General features: G+C 38.9%; 3 protein-coding genes across 10 annotated transcripts in view; 1 reads left to right on the top strand and 2 right to left on the bottom strand.

The window, feature by feature from the left end:
* poc1b (POC1 centriolar protein B) overlaps positions 1 to 4,020 on the bottom strand; it is a 54,998-nt gene extending 50,978 nt beyond the window's left edge. The window contains exons 1-7 of one of the 7 annotated variants that reach the window (XM_026174701.2): positions 3,668 to 4,020; positions 3,074 to 3,158; positions 2,499 to 2,670; positions 2,166 to 2,345; positions 862 to 969; positions 379 to 494; positions 52 to 185 (exon numbers count right to left, since the gene is read on the bottom strand). In XM_026174701.2, coding sequence (XP_026030486.2) covers positions 52 to 185; positions 379 to 494; positions 862 to 969; positions 2,166 to 2,345; positions 2,499 to 2,670; positions 3,074 to 3,158; positions 3,668 to 3,682 — 810 coding nt within the window. In that variant the 5' untranslated portion in view covers positions 3,683 to 4,020. The remainder of the gene's footprint in view (positions 1 to 51; positions 186 to 378; positions 495 to 861; positions 970 to 2,165; positions 2,346 to 2,498; positions 2,671 to 3,073; positions 3,159 to 3,667) is intronic. The other 6 variants (XM_080304562.1, XM_080304563.1, XM_026174700.2 and 3 more) reach the window with 6 other exon arrangements.
* Positions 4,021 to 4,418: 398 nt separating this feature from the next.
* Positions 4,419 to 12,581, top strand: cep41 (centrosomal protein 41). Of its 2 annotated transcripts, none has more exons than XM_026174703.2 (11): positions 4,419 to 4,553; positions 4,868 to 4,931; positions 5,034 to 5,081; positions 7,822 to 7,883; positions 8,133 to 8,202; positions 8,295 to 8,430; positions 10,088 to 10,254; positions 10,338 to 10,405; positions 10,516 to 10,630; positions 10,885 to 11,100; positions 11,451 to 12,581. In XM_026174703.2, the coding sequence occupies exons 1-11, from the start codon at positions 4,521 to 4,523 to the stop codon at positions 11,567 to 11,569; spliced, it is 1,098 nt and encodes a 365-aa protein (XP_026030488.2). In that variant the 5' UTR covers positions 4,419 to 4,520; the 3' UTR covers positions 11,570 to 12,581. The 2 variants fall into 2 exon arrangements, with proteins under 2 accessions (XP_026030488.2, XP_026030487.2); XM_026174702.2 differs by lacking the exon at positions 4,419 to 4,553 and adding an exon at positions 4,673 to 4,787.
* Positions 12,582 to 16,593: 4,012 nt separating this feature from the next.
* LOC113026200 (carboxypeptidase A1-like) overlaps positions 16,594 to 17,771 on the bottom strand; it is a 14,137-nt gene continuing 12,959 nt past the window's right edge. Inside the window, exons 9-11 of the mRNA XM_026174704.2 lie at positions 17,395 to 17,591; positions 17,152 to 17,236; positions 16,594 to 16,900 (exon numbers count right to left, since the gene is read on the bottom strand). Coding sequence (XP_026030489.1) covers positions 16,713 to 16,900; positions 17,152 to 17,236; positions 17,395 to 17,591 — 470 coding nt within the window. The 3' untranslated portion in view covers positions 16,594 to 16,712. The remainder of the gene's footprint in view (positions 16,901 to 17,151; positions 17,237 to 17,394; positions 17,592 to 17,771) is intronic.

Genomic DNA, 17,771 nt, shown 5'->3' with positions numbered 1-17,771 from the left:
CAATCAAACACTATGAAGAACTAATAAAATGGACATTTCTTTAAGCATCACCTTGTGCCCATGAAGAGTGTAGATCAGACGCCCTTCCAACAGGTCCAATATCTTAATAGTGCCATCATTCGAACCACTTATCACATAGTTGTTGGATGGGTGGAAGGAAAAACTGTTGATTCCTGCACTATGAACTGATCCAATTGTACAAAAAATAAGCCACAACCACAAAAATACACATATAAAATTGAATTTTAAATGAAAACTTAAATCAGGTGAATTAATTGTATACCTAGTAATCTAGAAATGCAATTAAAGTCTTAACTGTAGGATATTTTAGACACTTGTTTATACAAGATGAAAGAAAAAAAAAAAGCATTATCGTACCACGATAATGCTGAATAAGCTTGTTGGTCCGTAAATCCCAGATTTTCAAAGTACTGTCAGCTCCTGACGATGCAATACAGGTACCACTGGAGTTGAAATCAACAAATGTTGCTGATCTGGGGTTTAAAAAACAAAAACAAAAAAAGAAGTCAATCAGTGGCCATGAATAGGAGAGCAAAAATAGGCGAGTTAGTTTTCACATCAAATTACATCTAATGATGTTCTGGCCTTTCACCACTTTACAATCCAGCTTCTAAATTTTCAAACACAACCAATACCCTCAAATCGGGATATCTCTTCATTAAGAAAAATATGCAGCTTAATACATTTTTGAAAAGTGTATGCGCAAAATTCATCAAAGAGAAAATGTGACTGTATTAACACAACAAATTGAATTTTGAATTTCAAGTAACTGATGCACAAAACTTATATGAAACATATTGAGAAAAGAGAACACTAGATCAGTTTTTGGAGAGATTTTACCCTCCACAGTCGGTCAAACAGTTGATGCAGTGTTTGGTAGATGTGTCCCAAAGCCGGACAGTCCGGTCATCCCCACAGGAAGCTATGATTCTGCCATCCGGAGAAAATCTACAGGAAATAAACACACAACGATAATACAGAAAAAGTTCAAATCCACTTTTTGCAGTACTGTGCTGTTTTACACTCATATAGTTAAAAACACTCAGTTGATCAGTGAGTTGTTTATACAGTTATGATCAGACGTTTGCTCAATGTTTTTCCTCAATACTCTCAATTCTGGGTTTTTAATGTCTGCTTTGAACTATTCTTTTTCCAGGGTGGAATGATTGTACAGCAAACAGATTAAATTAAGGCAAAAAAACAGAACTGGGTATACATTTATTTTGGATTCATTTTTAAGTGTACAGAAGTACACATACAGGCTTAAATATATACACCTAATCACTTAAATATTTTAATAAGGGGATGCTGAAGGTTCTACAATGTTTTCTAACTTAAAAAGACCAAAACCTATTAACTTACCTATTAACTACAACTGGACTTTTTTGACAGCACTTATTGAACTGATCAATATTAAGAACAATGGGAAAAGTCCAAGTTAAGATCCAATGAGAATGTCATGGATCCATTTCTACACAACTGCAGATTCCAAAATCCTCAGTTCAAACAATTTTGCACAAGCATGGTGGTGGTATCATCCTGCTATGGGGCCATTTTGCTGCCGGCTGTACTCTTAGACTGCAAAAAGTAGATAAAAGTAAAAAATGAAGAAGGAGGGCTACCTCCAATTTCTGCAACTCCGCAATTAGGTATTCCAACAGGAAAATGATTGCAAACACACAACAAAGCTTGTTTTAGAATGGATAAAGCAGGCCAACATTAAGTCACGACCTCACACAACTGAAAAGTTGTCACCTTCCCCTAAAAATCCAGGTCTGTGCCAAAAAACAAGCAATTTAAATGAACTCAGGAAGAGTGGTGAAACATCTTTGTTGATGACTACCAAAAATATCTGGTTGATGTGCAACTTTCTGAATGACATTCAAATAAATATTGGTCTTCTCTAACCCTGAGTGGATTGGGAAAAAGAACAGTTCAAAGAAATCACTAAAAGACTAAAAGGTTTGCTGAGATTTATGCCAATGAGCTGTATGTAAACTTTTAATCACAACTCTATGTAACATATTAACTTCTTTGACTATATTGGAAATTCAAACGAGCTCAAACATACAAACCAAATGTCAAGTAAGTTATAACACAACTGCATGAAAATAGACTATAGGGATTTATGTGGTCTTTGGTACCTAGCACAGCGCACCCAGTTAGTGTGCTGATTGAGGGAGTAGATGAAGCACTGCCGGTGAACACTCCACACTTTAACAGACTTGTCATCTGATGCTGTCACCAGTCTCTGGCCATCATGGGAGAAGGCAACACTGCGTACAGCAGCTGTGTGGGCTTTGAACACTGTCGACTCGCCTTTCCTATGAGATGCACAGAAAATAACTAAATACAGCCATTTTATTTTTGTTGCCAAATCTCTGCAAGACATTAATTTATACACCAAACTGCATGTTATTGGACCGAGTTTTAATTCACAGGTTAAACATGTCTTGGATAAAGTGGCTGATGCTTACATTGAAGGTGTCCACAGTCTGACTGTTCTGTCCTTGGAAGAAGAAGCCACCAGATTGCTAGATGGAGAGAATTGCACCCCAGTGATCACATCCTGGTGCCCAACAAATTGAAAGGCCCTCGCTTTGGGAGCCAAATTCCATATCATCAAGTTTTTATCTAATGACCCTGAGGCTGGAGGGACAAAAGGTAACAAAGACACATGGAGACATTTCAAACAAAAAGTGAAATGAAACTCCCGTCAGTACAATCAGTACAGATGGCCTTTGTTAGAGAAATAATGCAAAAACATAGGAAAAATTGGACACGTTCAGGTTAAATGTCCACCCATTAAAACAGCCCTTTTTGGAACACAGGATAGGTGGTTTCAATATTACTTGCCTAGTTCTAAAAAATAGCTTAAATCTGTTCATTTTAGTTAAAATATTATCAATAAAAATTTGAAATACCTAGCAATGTCAACATGCTCTTTCTCTTTGTTTATAACGTTATTTCAAGGTCAAAAGAATGACACAAGACTAGAGCAAATATATGCATGATGTTAAAAGCATGTCTGCATTTGAAAAGTAAGGGTTACCCAGTTGTTTGCGGTTCGGATTGAAGTCTGCACAAGTGACAGCATCTTTGTGTCCCTTAAAGTGCCTCTCCAACGTAGGATCCTCCTTCAATTACAAAGCTCAATTAGTGTAGAAAAATCTGCGTGCATTGTTTTAAAAAAAAATCATCTGTGTAAACAATAAATAATTTCTAACTTCTTCGAACTAGGAAAACTCAGCGATTATAGTAAAACATTTGACTTTGATTTTCGAATGACACTCTGGCGTTGCTCTGCTTCATGAACACTTTCACTCTTTTCGTGTCGTTAGGGACAACTTGCTCAGACTCAAGTCTACTGCTGGATAAGCGTGGTAGTCTTTACTTCCCTGCTTTGCTGCGTGGTCGTCCGACACTACAAACATTACGCTTGGCGAAGCTGAAGAAAGGCAGGTGTAAGCGATGCTTTAATAAGTTAATATAGAGGACCCCGTGTGACAGCCCAATCAGTAAATCCTCTTAGCAGACGTAGCTAAAAGAAACTTGCCGACTCGGCTAATATTAGCGCCATATGACGTTATGTACACAAAGTTTAGCACATTTCTTTTAACGCAAGTTTTAAAACAAATATACTTACCATAACAGACGCCATTGTATGTGTTGAGTAAAAATGCTAAAGTTGTCTGAAGGAAATTTGAACTAACCCGCTCATCTGCACCTCCATGACTGTCAACACAGCACTGAGCGTCCAGCAACTCGTTCAGACCTGGCCTATCGAACTCAGATATAATAGCTCAACACTTTTTTTCAGTAAGCTGAATTCACGTCGTACTTTATGGTTTCCGAGGTCAAAAATAAACAATGAGTTTCGTTAAACGCATAACAGAATTGAACCTTTCATCTGCAGCGTTAAGCTAAAACGAAAACAAAAAACAACCCGTGTTCTGTAGCAAAGACTGGTGTTGCATTCATGACACATGTTAAAATAGTAAACGTATAAATCTTCACTGGAAACCATCTTTACAAGATAATACTTATGCACAAAAACCATTCACAAATACAGAAAAATCACTCAAAGTGAACAAAATAGTATTGCTGAATTATTCTATTCAAACTCTGGTGTCATATTAAGGATTTAAGGGCTTACTGTAATTACGTGTCGTACAAATATAAAAAACGAGCATAGCATATTGTGTTAAACAACAAAGAGGAAAGACTGCGTAAAAATATCGGGTAGAACATACCAAATTCATAAACCACGGAAATATTCTGCAAACTGTATGTGTTGTGCTTTTGACCTAAAAAAACGAGACCTGAACGCGCCATGTCATGGGTGGAGCGTCTTTGGCTGCTAAGCAACTAGCCAAACCACTATGTCGACAGAGCGCCAGAGTATAACCTTACCTGATTGGTCGGGGAAAAAACATTGACGAATCAAAACTGAGATTGTTAACCTTGAAACTGGACTTTTGATATTGCGGTTTAAAAAGATGTCGCTGAATCGGAGCATCGGCAACGCAGAGGTAACGTTGGGGAAGAAAAACAGCACTAGTTATTTTATTTACACGCTAAGTGGCATTACTGCACTGTCGAAAAATCCATTAACTTAATGCGGCTACAGCATGAGCAACAAAAAATAATGTAGCCCTTCCAAAGAGGTAGCTAGTCGGCTATATTGGTGTCAGTGTTACCGTATCAACGGTAGTGCACCTGTTAAAATGACAGCATTAGCTAGATTACTCACTACTATTGAAAAGGTGCTCTTTATTCTAGACTGTACGATTTGCGTTTAAGCTATCACAGCTAACGCTAACGTGTCGTTCTTTTCTCCCTGCAGTACATGAAGAAAAAGATACCGAAAAACGCAAAGTATGAGCATGTGAAAACGAGGCTTGACACAGGTACATATGCCAGATTTACGTGACTGTGTAGCTTATTTTGACACACAGTTTGAATGCTCTTTAACTTCCTTATATATGTTAATGTCACGGTTTATTTCCCAGGATGTAGTCTCACGAAGTATATGGAAAGACTGGAGGAGATTAAAAAAAGTGAGTAACCTGTCTTTAAGAATTTCGTGATTGCAGTATCCTTATAAGCGTTCTCATAACAGCAGTGTGCATCAATATTAAAAGCACTCTGAATGATTCCATATGTGATCCTTTTGACTGCAAACCATGAAAACAAGCATCCATGCAAAAGCCTTTCTGGACAAACAAACACCCAATAAAAGAACAACAAAAAGGTATTAAACGTGGATCATTAATGCTCTGATACATTTATCTGGCTTCTTAATGACTACCAGTCACTCTCAGTCCTAAAACTCACATATCAGTGTTCCTGCACACAAGTACTCTGCATGCCAACACCCTCATGGACTGAGATGTGCACCTGCTTACTCCACTGGGCCTAAGTGAAACACAAAACATCTGTTCCTCCAGGCAGCTGGTCATAATAGTACAAAATCCCTGTTTAATGTACCGCCCCCTTGTGCCACCTCCCACACAGTTGCATCAAAAATAACAGCTCTCTTAGGCGATAACCAACTATACTTATTCCTTACTCTTTTATTTTCTATAACCGAGATCTATACTTTATCTTTCTCACCAGTTACAATAAAAATCGATTATTTTTACAGTTTCAGTGTCTTCCTTGACAATGGCAACATTTTTGACCCAAGTAGTACAAAACAGTTGTTCTGCCCACTGGTCTGCTAGCCTGCTACTTTTGACTATTGGTCATGTAACATCAGTTCAGCCTTGTGGCAAGTTACAAATGAGGTCTTTTCTTTATAAAGTGAAAACATGGCTCAAATAGCACACCTTGGCAGAACTCTAAGATCCATGCACTTTCCTTAAGTGCACAAGACCTGTTTACTGTACATTCAAGGCAAGATTTCCCAACCTGGCACTCCCAATTTCTTAATAATCAATGGGTGTCTCCTTGCTCTCTGTGTACTGTCAAAAGGTAAAAGAGTGAGGTGCTAACCTATTGATATAGCCCAGTTTAATAAATCAAATTTGTGGACAGTGATTTTTTTTCTTTCTGATTTCTCAGGGGTAAGAGACCCTGATCCCTCCATTCTCTGAAGCAGATTGTACCACTGTTCACATTTTTTCCTCTGCGGGACTGAACCCAGTCTTAAGGGACATACTGGCAAGGTGCCAGCAAGGGTCTTTTGTCACAGTGCGAATTACTGAGGTCTGAATGGTAATAATACCAGCATTAGCTGCACTGATAAAAACAGGCTGAGCAGTTTGATTTGAGCACTGGGGTGGTAGCTTTAGTGGTAAGGTAGAATGGGAACAGACACGTTAGAGTTGTGGCTCTGGCTACGTCCACACTAATGCGTTTTTTCATTTGAAAACGCATCATTTTCTCTGCGTTTTGGCTTCCCGTCCACACTGAGACGGCGTTTTTGCTGAAGGAAAATGCAGCATTTTGAAAATGCTCTCGAAAACGCATACATTTGAAGACAGTGCTTTCGCATCACAGCAAAAACGAAGACTTTTTGAAAACGATGACACATTTTAGTCATGTGATGCAGTCATGTGGCCAATTAAACTAAGATAGCGGAGGGCAGATGTTTTGTTTGCTCTCAATTTTGACAGCCCTACTAAAGATTAATATCAGTCTGTACATGCTCCAGATAGCTTTTCTTCAAATTCTTTAACTCTCACTCGCTTTTACAACTTTGTACTTTTGTGTTACGCACAGCAACAACTCCACCTCAATGTTAGTCCATTGAAAAAAAACTCGGTGCTTTTCCTCAACATTTTGCCGCAACATTTCAAAGAGCGGCAAAGTAAATAAATGACAAACAGAAATGAGGCAGGCTGAATCGTCTTGCGTTTCACGCATGCGCAATACTGGAACGTAAGCGTTTTCGGCCGTTTACGTCCACACGTACACGGGTATTTTTGAAAACAGAGATTTTCCGTTTTCGTTTTAAAAAATAATCCCGTCCACACATAAAGGCAGAAATGAAGGAAAACGCTGCTAGGAACATGCCAAAGCAGCAGGTGGCGCTATATTCCTAACCGTGTAGAAATGTTGGCCAATCAGAAGTCTAGAAGCCTTGGTGGGAAAAAGTAAACAAAGCTGGGGCATAGAAGCAGAACCGAGTGGTATGTGTGGAGGGACAGTAAATGTGTGTATATATGTAAGCATTTAAACACTGCAGAGAGTACAATTAACAGTAACAGTATTGTAGAAATTCATTTCACCGAAACAATAACGTGGCGCACAGTGTGACGTCAAAAAAGGCGCACATCTTTGACACTGCGTTTTCTCCGTTTTTCTCGTCCACACGTAAATGCAAAAACGGAGTTTTAGAAAATATCCACCCTGGCCGGAGTTTTTAAAAATCTCCGTTTTCAGTGATCAAAAACGCCGTTTACGTGCGGACGAAAGGTGCAAACGCATAGAAAAATCTGCGTTTTCAAAAATACCCGGGTACGTGTGGGCATAGCGACTGAAAACGCTAGTGTGGATGCGGGGCGTTTTCAAATCTATCTGGTCCAGTGTGGACGTAGCCTCTGTGAAGCAATGGAAGGGGATAAAGAAATACAGGACCTGATAGACCCAGGTGAATTTGATCTACTAAGGCTGCACGCAGTGGCTAACTCTATTATACTCTTTGGTTCACACTTATCAATTACATTAGACTTCACAGGAAGCATTTACGTTCATCTTCAAGGGTTATTCAAAAAGAGCAGCTATCATCAAGACTGATGGTTTTCAGCGTTGCATATATATTAGATTCATGCATTTGTTTTCTTTCCATTTAAGATTACAGGTATCGAAAAGATGAAATCTTCAAACGATTAAAAGTGACAACTTTTGCACAACTGGTAAGCATGAAAATTGACTTTTTCCAGAACTGTAACATTCTGTAAGTTTGGTGTTGCAATCAGTGGAAAGTCTACCGACCAACTTGATCATAGATGGTGATTAAACAAATGGCTCTCTGTTTATTGATATTTCTTCTTTTATTTTCCACAAGCTTCAGGATGTGTATTTCTTTTGTTACACTTTCATTTATAATTTTGTTTAAAAAAATTTCTTCTCCTTTATCTTCAAAATGTTCTTTTCCACACCAGATACTGCAGGTGGCCTCTGTTTCCGACCTGAATGAAAATGAAAAAGATAGTGAATCTCACAGTCCAGAAGGTAATAGTTGCAGTCAGAATTACTTGTTCACTTAGCATGACTTACTGACAGTAGCTGACAGTGTATTGTAATGTATGGTTATTGATTTGTAGATGGTCTGCGGTTGGAGTCTGGAGGAGACTCAGAGTTCGCGTCTGAACACACCAATGGCTCTTTGCTGGCATCAGACTGTCAGGAGACAGGAGATGCCAATGAAGTCTGCTACACTGCTAGGTCAACTCTTCTAAGGTCATTTACAGCACTCCGTAAACCTTTACAGAGTATACCATACTATTTGTATTTGGACAGACAAACTTTATTATGACAAAATTTACTATTATTATTACTGTTTATATTAAAATGTATCCTAAGGCAACAGTAAATATCATTACATTGTATTTCCTTTTTAAAGATTTTGAAACTTTCTCGATGCAGTATCTGACTTCTATATGAAGTCAATTTTCTTTTTCCAGGAGTCTAATTTGTATTTGCAACTGCACTAGCAGATAGATCAGATCTGGATGGGTATTACATTGTGAGTTCACCCATTTCAAGATGTCTTTTGATATCTACCCACATGTATTTCATGGTTAATAGATGGCTTATAAAGTCTTGAGAATTGAACTTTCTATGGTGGCCTTGAGAGGTCAAATGGACTGCAACAAAACATTGAAAAAGCACACAAAACACAACATAAGTTGAATAAAACACAACGGAAGTAGAAAAAAAACCCCAGCAAAAGCTGAATGAAACAACAGAAATAAAAAGAAAAATGCTAAAACATTCCAAAATAAAATGGATGTGTTTCTGGGGACACAATAAGGTGACGGATGAGATACAGAAATAGCAGAAACAAAAACATGCAAAGGATTGCACTGACACTTTTTTTTTTTTTTAAAGTGATAGGTTTGTTGTCCTTGGATGCCTCCATTTTTTTTCTAAGTGATTTAAATATTGACTTATGTCGTTGTTTACATTTTGCACAACATCCCAAATTTTTCTTCTGGGAAGTGTTTTGTAGAACGATACAAAGAGAGTTTGTTGACAGCCAACCTGCGTTACATTATCAGCCTCTGTCACACCCAGCACATAACAATCGCTACATTAACCCCAAGCACACCTGAAATTTACACCCACTGTTCATTATCTGTTTACATACAACATGCTTTTTGCACCTAAGGGCATCTGTTTGTCCAAAAACCCTACATCCCTGTTTATTTCACACTTAATGACCTCCCTCACTCTGTTCTTAGCATCCCATACTCTCCAATCATTATCATCATTATCATCATCGTGCACTTTAAATAGGAATCCCACAGGTGTAATTCTATCGGTGGCCTCTCTGAAGGAGACAGACTGCCATTGTAATGGGAGTCCTTTGGAGCATACGTCACCCTGTGCTTGGGGACAGATGGAGACAGAAATAAGGGCAGCACTGGGTTAAACTTGTGATGCGCTGTTTGACAAACTCTTATTAGGCCTTCTGTCCTTTATGAGACAAAGTGACTACTCTACTATATTGACTCAACACTGCTGTCACCAGGCTTTTATAGTCATATGTCAGGAGAAGTTAAATGAGTGGAAATGATTTGTAGCCCGTGTTAGACTAAAATTAACTGTAGAGGGTGTCGAGTGGGTGAAGTGGGTGAATCACATCAGGAAAAAAGTATAGTGTCAGTATCAGGTTTTAGTCTTTGCCTCAGTGTACAGATAATAATGTGCTCTGTCCACACAATATATACCTCCGATCTTACAATTAAATTATCCGTTATTTTCATATGTTGGATACTCAGTTCTTTAGCATCCCTGAGTTATAAATGTGACAGTTGCCAGACTCAGAAAAACTACAATATAAAATGCAAGAAGCTGCAGACAGTCTGAGGCTCTCCAATCTTTGACCTTTCAGTGTCATTAGTGGTGTGGGAGAGCTGAATATAGACAGGAACAATCAAAAGATGGCAAGTGAGTTGGTGTCCAGCCCAGAGCCAACTGACAGGCCCTACACCGATTGCCCCTACCTGCTGCTGGATGTGAGAGATCGTGACGAGTATGACTGCTGCCACATCATTAGCGGTAGGTAAACATGAAGCTGGATCATTGAACTCCTTGTACAAAAAAATGACATTTTTAATTTCAATTGTCTGTCTTTCATGCAGCACACAGTTTTCCAATTGCCATGCTATCTCGGACAATGAACCCCTACACCAAAGAAGTGCTGGAATACGTATCCTTTTATAGTCACATCGCAAATTTGGCAGCTGTTAATCTTTCATGTTACAAATGTGAATAGCAACACTTAACTACTGACTGTACCTTAACCCACCAGCGGTGTAGAAAAATGCCCCAGGGAAGATCATCATTGTATATGATGAGGATGAGAGAATAGCTAGCCAGGCAGCTACCACCATGTGTGAACGAGGGTTTGAGAATCTGTTTATGCTCAGTGGAGGTAAGCTCTAATATCACTGGAGCCTTTTAAAGTACTTTCTCTAGAAGTAATCCGTTTCATAGCGAACATGTGATATGTGTCCAGGTGTGAACCTGCCAAGCATATATGTTTTCCAATGAACTCAGAGACTGTGGCCAAAATGCACCGTTGCCCCTTTCTGCAGCAGCTCTGGGATGTAAACACTAACGTCTACAATTATTAAAAATAAGTTTTGTAAAACCAAGCCTTTGTCTTCATGTGTCTTGCCTTGCCAGGTCTCAGAGTAATCGCTCAGAAATTTCCAAGCGGTATGACAACAGGCTCCATCCCTGCCTCATGCCTGTCCTCTCCTACATCATCAAAAGGGAAAAAATGCAACGCGTCACATCATCCGGCACGAGCAGCAGAGAAGAGGTGGCGGTTCACATCAGACGAGCTGGCCAAGATCCAGGAACAGCTGGAGGAAATACTCATCCCCAGTAACTCTAACAGTAAGAAGACACTGTTAAAGATTTAAAATCCAACTGGAAATCCAATTTGTAGAACACAGCAGTTGGCAGCCACTTGCTGCATTTCCAGAATTTTCTCCTTTTAAACTATTAAAACAACGGTTTTTGTTCCTGTATTACGGTATTTAAAACCTTATGTCCCATATGCAGTATTTTCTATTTCATAGACTACTGAGGTTGAAGCTAAATACTTATTTGATTGTTCCAGTTGTTGTTGTTGTTGTTATTAATATCATTATTATTATTATTATTATCATTATTATTAACAATAAAAATAATAGTATTACCATATTGCTTCCATAAAGTGATGCTATGGCCCATGTTTACTGCAGGTCGAATGTCCAGCCGAATGTCAACCAGCAGTGCCCGATCTACTGCATCAAGTCGTTACAGTTCGTCTACAAGTGGTAGAGGCACTGCGCGAGTTCAGAGCAGTAGATCCTGGAAATAACCCCACTCCTTTCTTAACCACAGATGTTAACAAATATACCTCTAAATAACAGTCCATGTCTTTCAGTTAAATCTAGCATTCAGCTGGATCCAGTATCATTTGTGGAAGAAACTAAATAACTAAATAAAAAGTCAGCTTTCCTCCAGAATGTTCTCTGAATGCTAACATTTCCCTTAAATATATTTCTGTATGTTGGAAATATCATGCTAATCACTTTACAACCAGCACATTAGTAAGACGTTCAAATCTAGATAGTTGTGTGACTCTGCATATAAAAACTATGTTAGGAACAACACAGATGTTTTATTTGAGACTCTGAACGGTTTCCAGTTGATTTCTTAACAGTCTTTCAAAGTGAACCTGAGATCAAAGGACTTTTCTCACACGTATAACACTATTCATCAGTTTTCACCAGCTAATAAATCTGCACAAATAAATCTGTGCATGGTCTGGTCATATTTTGGTATTTCGGCTGGAGCCAGGAAAAAAATGAATGTTAATATGACATGAAGCATATGCTGGAAATCTCTTTATGAAATGAAGTTTAATGTATTGCACAAGTGATGTTATAGAGTTTAATCCAGTTTATTAGGTTTTGAAAAGTTGTGCTGTATTTTTGTAACTTTTGTCTTTCTATTATGACAGTTCACCAACAGTCTTTAACTGCAGTTTCAGCATTTTAGTGTATTTTTTTTAATCTAAAGTACTGTGAAATGTTCACATTGTGTGATTAATGGAAACCTTCACACTGACATGCATGACACAGATCAGTCACTAAAGAAAATATATGATCGTTTTTGTCGTGGCCAGAGCATATTTATTACAAGCATTGCCTACATCTTAAGAGCAATATTGTGATTTGTGGCCTGTTGTTTGCATGTTAGTGACTTTACATGTGCTTTCCCTGTCAAGTGCATTTTTTTCTAACCATCTTTTCACCATCTGTCTTAAATTGTTTACATGATTTTATTTGTAATGAATATCAAATAAAGGGTAAAATGGTTTTCCTGTACCTTTTTTGTTTGTTTTATTTGACCCACCACCTACTTTCACATAGGTACTGCTGTGGTTTCATCTGAGATGCATAAAATTACCTTTTGTAATTAAAATGTCACATACATTATATGTACTACTGCAGTGGTGAATGTTTATATTAAATATGGCCAAATGGCAATGACAACAAGGTTCAAGCGAGTCTTATTCCACACAGACAATAATGCAGTCTTCACTTCAGCTTAATGCAATGTGTTCTTCTTGTGAATCTTCATGATGCCGGTGATTTCAGTGTTTGATATGACCATTTCAGACACATGTCTGAACTTGAGCATAGTTTCTATTTGCAGCTGGTAGCCAATAACAAACAAAAGAAGTGATCCCACAGGTCCTACCTTGTAGGAATCCCTTGGGTAGAGCCTCGAGGGCAAGCATTAGGTGCTTGGGCCTTGGCCCATGGGGCCTGGCCGAGCTGAGCCTGAAGAAACTACTTGGGTCAGTCCTGCTGTGAGTCAACTACCCCAGAAGAGTGGACATAGGGGATCAGTGATTTGTGAATGGGGCGGCAGTCAGAGGTGGAAGTCCTGGGCCTCTGATCCCCGGTTTCCAAAATTGGCATGTGGCACATGGAACATCACCTCATACAACTAGCCTAGGTGACGTATTCTATTTTAACCTCGGGATTTCCAGGCCATACTCCTCACCGATGTTTCTGTATACTATGCTAACCACTTGGCTAAAGTGCCTCATGTATGTCCTGCCTGATAGCATCTTGCACCCTGCTGTTATGTGTTAAATTGTGTCCGGGTCATTGTTGCACACCCTGCACCCGGGGTCTTGGCCGATGTGGTAGAGCACAGACTCTGTTCATCTTGTGCTTAGAGTTTGTTGCTGTGCTGCTATGATTAGTGCCTCTGTGTTGTCTTTCAGTCCAGCCACTGGTAGGAATGTCAACCACTCCTATCTGACAGTGGTGCATACCGTGCAGGGTATGTACTCCTGACTGTATTTTTGTGCCAAAAACTCTGACCAAGTAAAGATGATTATTTCTGTCTGAAATTGCAAAATGTGAACATGACCTTGCAAATATTAATTGCGATCATATTACATCAATAGATAATTTGGATCTGTGTTGTTATTCCACGATGACGTTTTGAGTGAAATAACAATTAAATATATACAAACAAAAAACATCAAATGCAAGCAAAGGGAGACAGCTTTACCATGATTGAATAGTGAAGTACACAAACTTAAACAGAAATAAGATTTTGCTTTAAAAACAGCATTGACTACCGAAATCAACACTGATCACATGATATATAAAAGCCTGAGAAATAAAGTAGTCCTGAAATTATGTAAAGCTAAAGCTTTATATTGCACTGCTCTTATGGAAAAAGCTAAAGATCATAATATTTCACTTTGGAATCACTTAAATAAATTAATAAATAGATCATCGAGTCGGAAGGAAATTAAGGAAAAATTTAAATGGTACAGTTATTACAGATAAAGGTTGTTTCATTAAAAGATACAGGAATTTACTGACATTTACAGCTTTAAAATTTGTCAGTTAGAAATAGAAGATGAAAATGAATGGAAAGGGGTATTAATTACTCCAGTTTTTAAAGGAGAGGACAATGATTTGATATGCAACTATGATCCAATTTCCATACTTCCTGTTCTGTCGAAGATACTTGAGAAAAGTGTCGCTACATACAGTTGATCAATTAGAGACTAAGCGACATCTTCATCCAGTATAGATAAGATAAGATAGAACTTTATTAATCCCTCAGGTGGGTTCCTCTGGGAAGTTTGGTTTTAGACTAAAATGTTTTACAGAAACTGCAAATTTCTACTTTGTTGAAAATATTAAATAATTTTTAGATGATGATAGTGTTGTGGGGGCAGCGTTTCTTGACCTAAAAAGGCATCTGACGCTGTCAGCTATGACATACTTTTCTCTTAATTGTTTTTAATTTGATTTATCAAAACAAGCAGTTTATTGGATTGTGTAATATCATCACACAGGATAGCAGTGTTTGAAGGTTGACCAAGAGATGTCATCTTTGTTGGGAAATAAAATGGGTCTTCTCCAAGAATCCCTCCTGCGCCCACTGGGGTGGGATTGTACTACTAGAAGGCAACATTGCAGACACTGAGGGGAGCTACAAGTATCTGGGAAGCCCACAGGCAAATAGGAACACTAAAGCAGCTATTGGGAAAGCTGCATCCACCAAATACCTCCAGAGAATAAGGGAAGTCCTGAGGAGTCAGTTGCATGCAAAGAACAAAATCTGCGCAATTAACACCTACACCCTGCTTGTCATCAGGTACTCTGCTGGGATAATAAGCTTGCCAAAGGAGGTGACGAGAAAGACGAGAAAGTCCTTATCATGTATGGAGGGTTTCACCCCAAATCCAGCATCATGAGACGTCACTCACTAAGAACTAATGAGTATCAGAACCACTGTCCAGGATCAGAAAAAAAAGTACATCAGGAAGTTTGCCACAGCTGACCGTGTGCTTAGTGAACATCACAGGCAGCATAAACCTGAGAAACAAGAGGAGCAAAGGGGGGAACCATCATGGAAGACAGGTCCTACTGCACAGTATGTACCACCGTAAGATAGGAGGAATGGCTGAAATCCAGAATTCCTACCAGTGGCTGGACAAAGCTGGACTGAAAGACAACACAGAGGCACAAATTATGGCAGCACAGGAACAAACTCTATAGCACAAGATGAACAGAGTCTGTGCTCTACCACATCGGCCAAGATCCTGGGTGCAGGGTGTGCAACAATGGCCCAGAGACAGTTCAGCACATAACAGCAGGGTGCAAGATGCTAGCAGGCAGGACATACATGGACCTCCATAACTGGAGGCTGGCATAATATACAGGAACATCTGTGCCAAGTATGGTCTGGAAATCCCAAGGTCAGAATTGTCATGGTCCTGGGCCATGTGGGCCCAGTATTCTTAGTTTTCATGTATTTTTGTATTTTGTTCCTTATTTAGGCCATGTTTCCTGAGTTGCCCTGGTGTGTTGTTCCCTAAGTGTTTTCCCTTCGTGACTCTTACCCCCTGTGTGCCCCTCTGTGTATTCATGAGCCCTCATCTCTCTTTGTGTTTATTCTATGTTTTCCCCAGCCCGTTATGTCTGTGTTTTCCCCGTGCTCTCTCTCCTCCTGTCTGAACCTCTGTACTTCCTGTTTTACTTTGTCCGTCTCCCGCCAGTGTGGTGTTCACTCCTGCCGTGTCTTGTTATGATTATCAGTGTCACCTGTGTTCCCCGTGTGCTCCCACTTCCCTCGTTAACCCTCTGTGTATTTATGTCTGCATCTCCCTCAGTTTTGTGTCGTGTTCTCCCTCATGCTGCGTGGATTTCCCTGTGTCTCTCTGCGAGTGTTAGTTTATGGTTCCCAGTTTAAGTTTTGTATTTCCTACGTTCTGCCTCTCCAGCATTAAAGCTGTGATTTTTGAGTTCATCCCCGAGTCTGTGACTTTTGCAATTTGGGTCCTCCTCCTGCCTGCCACACAGCGATCCATGACAAGAATGGGATATACCCCCTAGTGTTGTTGAGAATGGCCGAGCTAAGATCCTGTGGAACTTCCAGTTACAGACAAAATGGTGATGGCTAACTGACCGGACATAGTAGCGGTGCACACATAATCAGCCTTAGTGATAGACTCGAGTTCAAAGGATATGACTATGTGGATTTTCATTTTTTAACCCCTTAATATTAAACACCTTCATTTAGAAATTGCATTTTGTCTTTATTTGTGTTAACTTTGTCTAATATTTAAATTTGTTTGATGATCTGAAACAATAACGTGTGACAAACATACAAAAAACAGGAAATTGGAAAGGGGGCAAACACATTTTTTCACACCACTGTAAATGTAAAATGTAGTTTAAAAAAAGGTTCAATAGTGCCTTTAGTAATTGTAAAAAAAAAAAAAAAAGATAAATCTTGCATAAATACTGTATTTGTGCAATAGAACCTAAATTAAATCATAATACATGGAAGTACCAATTTCAATGCATGATCATTTATTTCTTTGTAACTTTCACAATGGCTAAAAATCCACTGAATATAACAACTGTGATTTTAGTCTTGAAGATGATGCTTAAGTGGTTATATTTGTACACAGATCAGTATGGGTTCTTGAGGGTGTGATCCATGATGGTCATCAGAGCCAGCCAAGTCTCCTGAGCGGTGGGGATGATCTCAGATGCAGGGAGGAGGAAGCCATAGCGGCCAGTGTCCCTCAGCTCAAAGGTGTACGAGTACTTGATTCCCTGATTGTAAGCCCAGTCAATGCTCCCACCACCGGCTTGGTCTACAAACAAGCAGTTTTACCATAAGTACAAAACAGGGATTTTTTGATGGCTAAGTCACTAGTTTTCAATATCTAATAATTACTTTACATTTTGATTTTGATAGCAGTAGAACACAAGTAGTAGTAGTTTTGATTGGTAAGTGTTTTCCTTTCACCAGTCATATTGTAAGACAAAAGCGAGCAAGAAAAAAACATAAATATTCAGTGTGGTCAAACATGTCTCCCTTTTAAGATGTTTTGCAGACACTTACAGATGGCGTTGATGATGCTACCAAATTTGTAGGAAGTACCATACAGGGATGCCAGATCAGTGACAGCCTTTTGTGCTAGGTTATCCTATATCAAGAGACTTCCATCAAACTTTTTCAAATTAATGTTATACATGTTTACATTACAGGCAAACACAAGGTCTAAGAGGTTAAATGACTGGTACTAGACCCAGTTTGATCATGAAAACATTTTTAAGGTTTTCTTTTCTTTATTTATTTTTTTACCAGCTCAGTATAGTCCTTGATCGGAGTCCTGGTGTAGCCATAGGGAAACATGAGCAACTGAGAATAGGAGTGGATGGAGATGAAGGCCTTAATGTTGTGAGAGTTCACAAATCTCACAATGGAATTGACCTCAGACTCAGACTGAGCTCTGGGTCCACGATAGGTCTGTGAACAGGGGTTGCCACTGGAACCAGGTCCTACACATGATGATAAAACAGAAAAAAAAGAAACTATCTTAAAAACGTCTAAATTTGGGTCACATCCTAAGTTTAATGGGCTTTAAAACCTGGTATAGAATACTCTGCAAAAACACCAAAACTTAGACACATTTTCATCCATTAATAAATTCAGTGCCATTTTCATATTGTAAATTATTT

Source organism: Astatotilapia calliptera, chromosome 7, assembly GCF_964374335.1.
Source record: "Astatotilapia calliptera chromosome 7, fAstCal68.1, whole genome shotgun sequence".
Taxonomy (NCBI): Eukaryota; Metazoa; Chordata; class Actinopteri; order Cichliformes; family Cichlidae; genus Astatotilapia; species Astatotilapia calliptera.
This window is presented reverse-complemented; position numbering and strand designations above follow the sequence as displayed.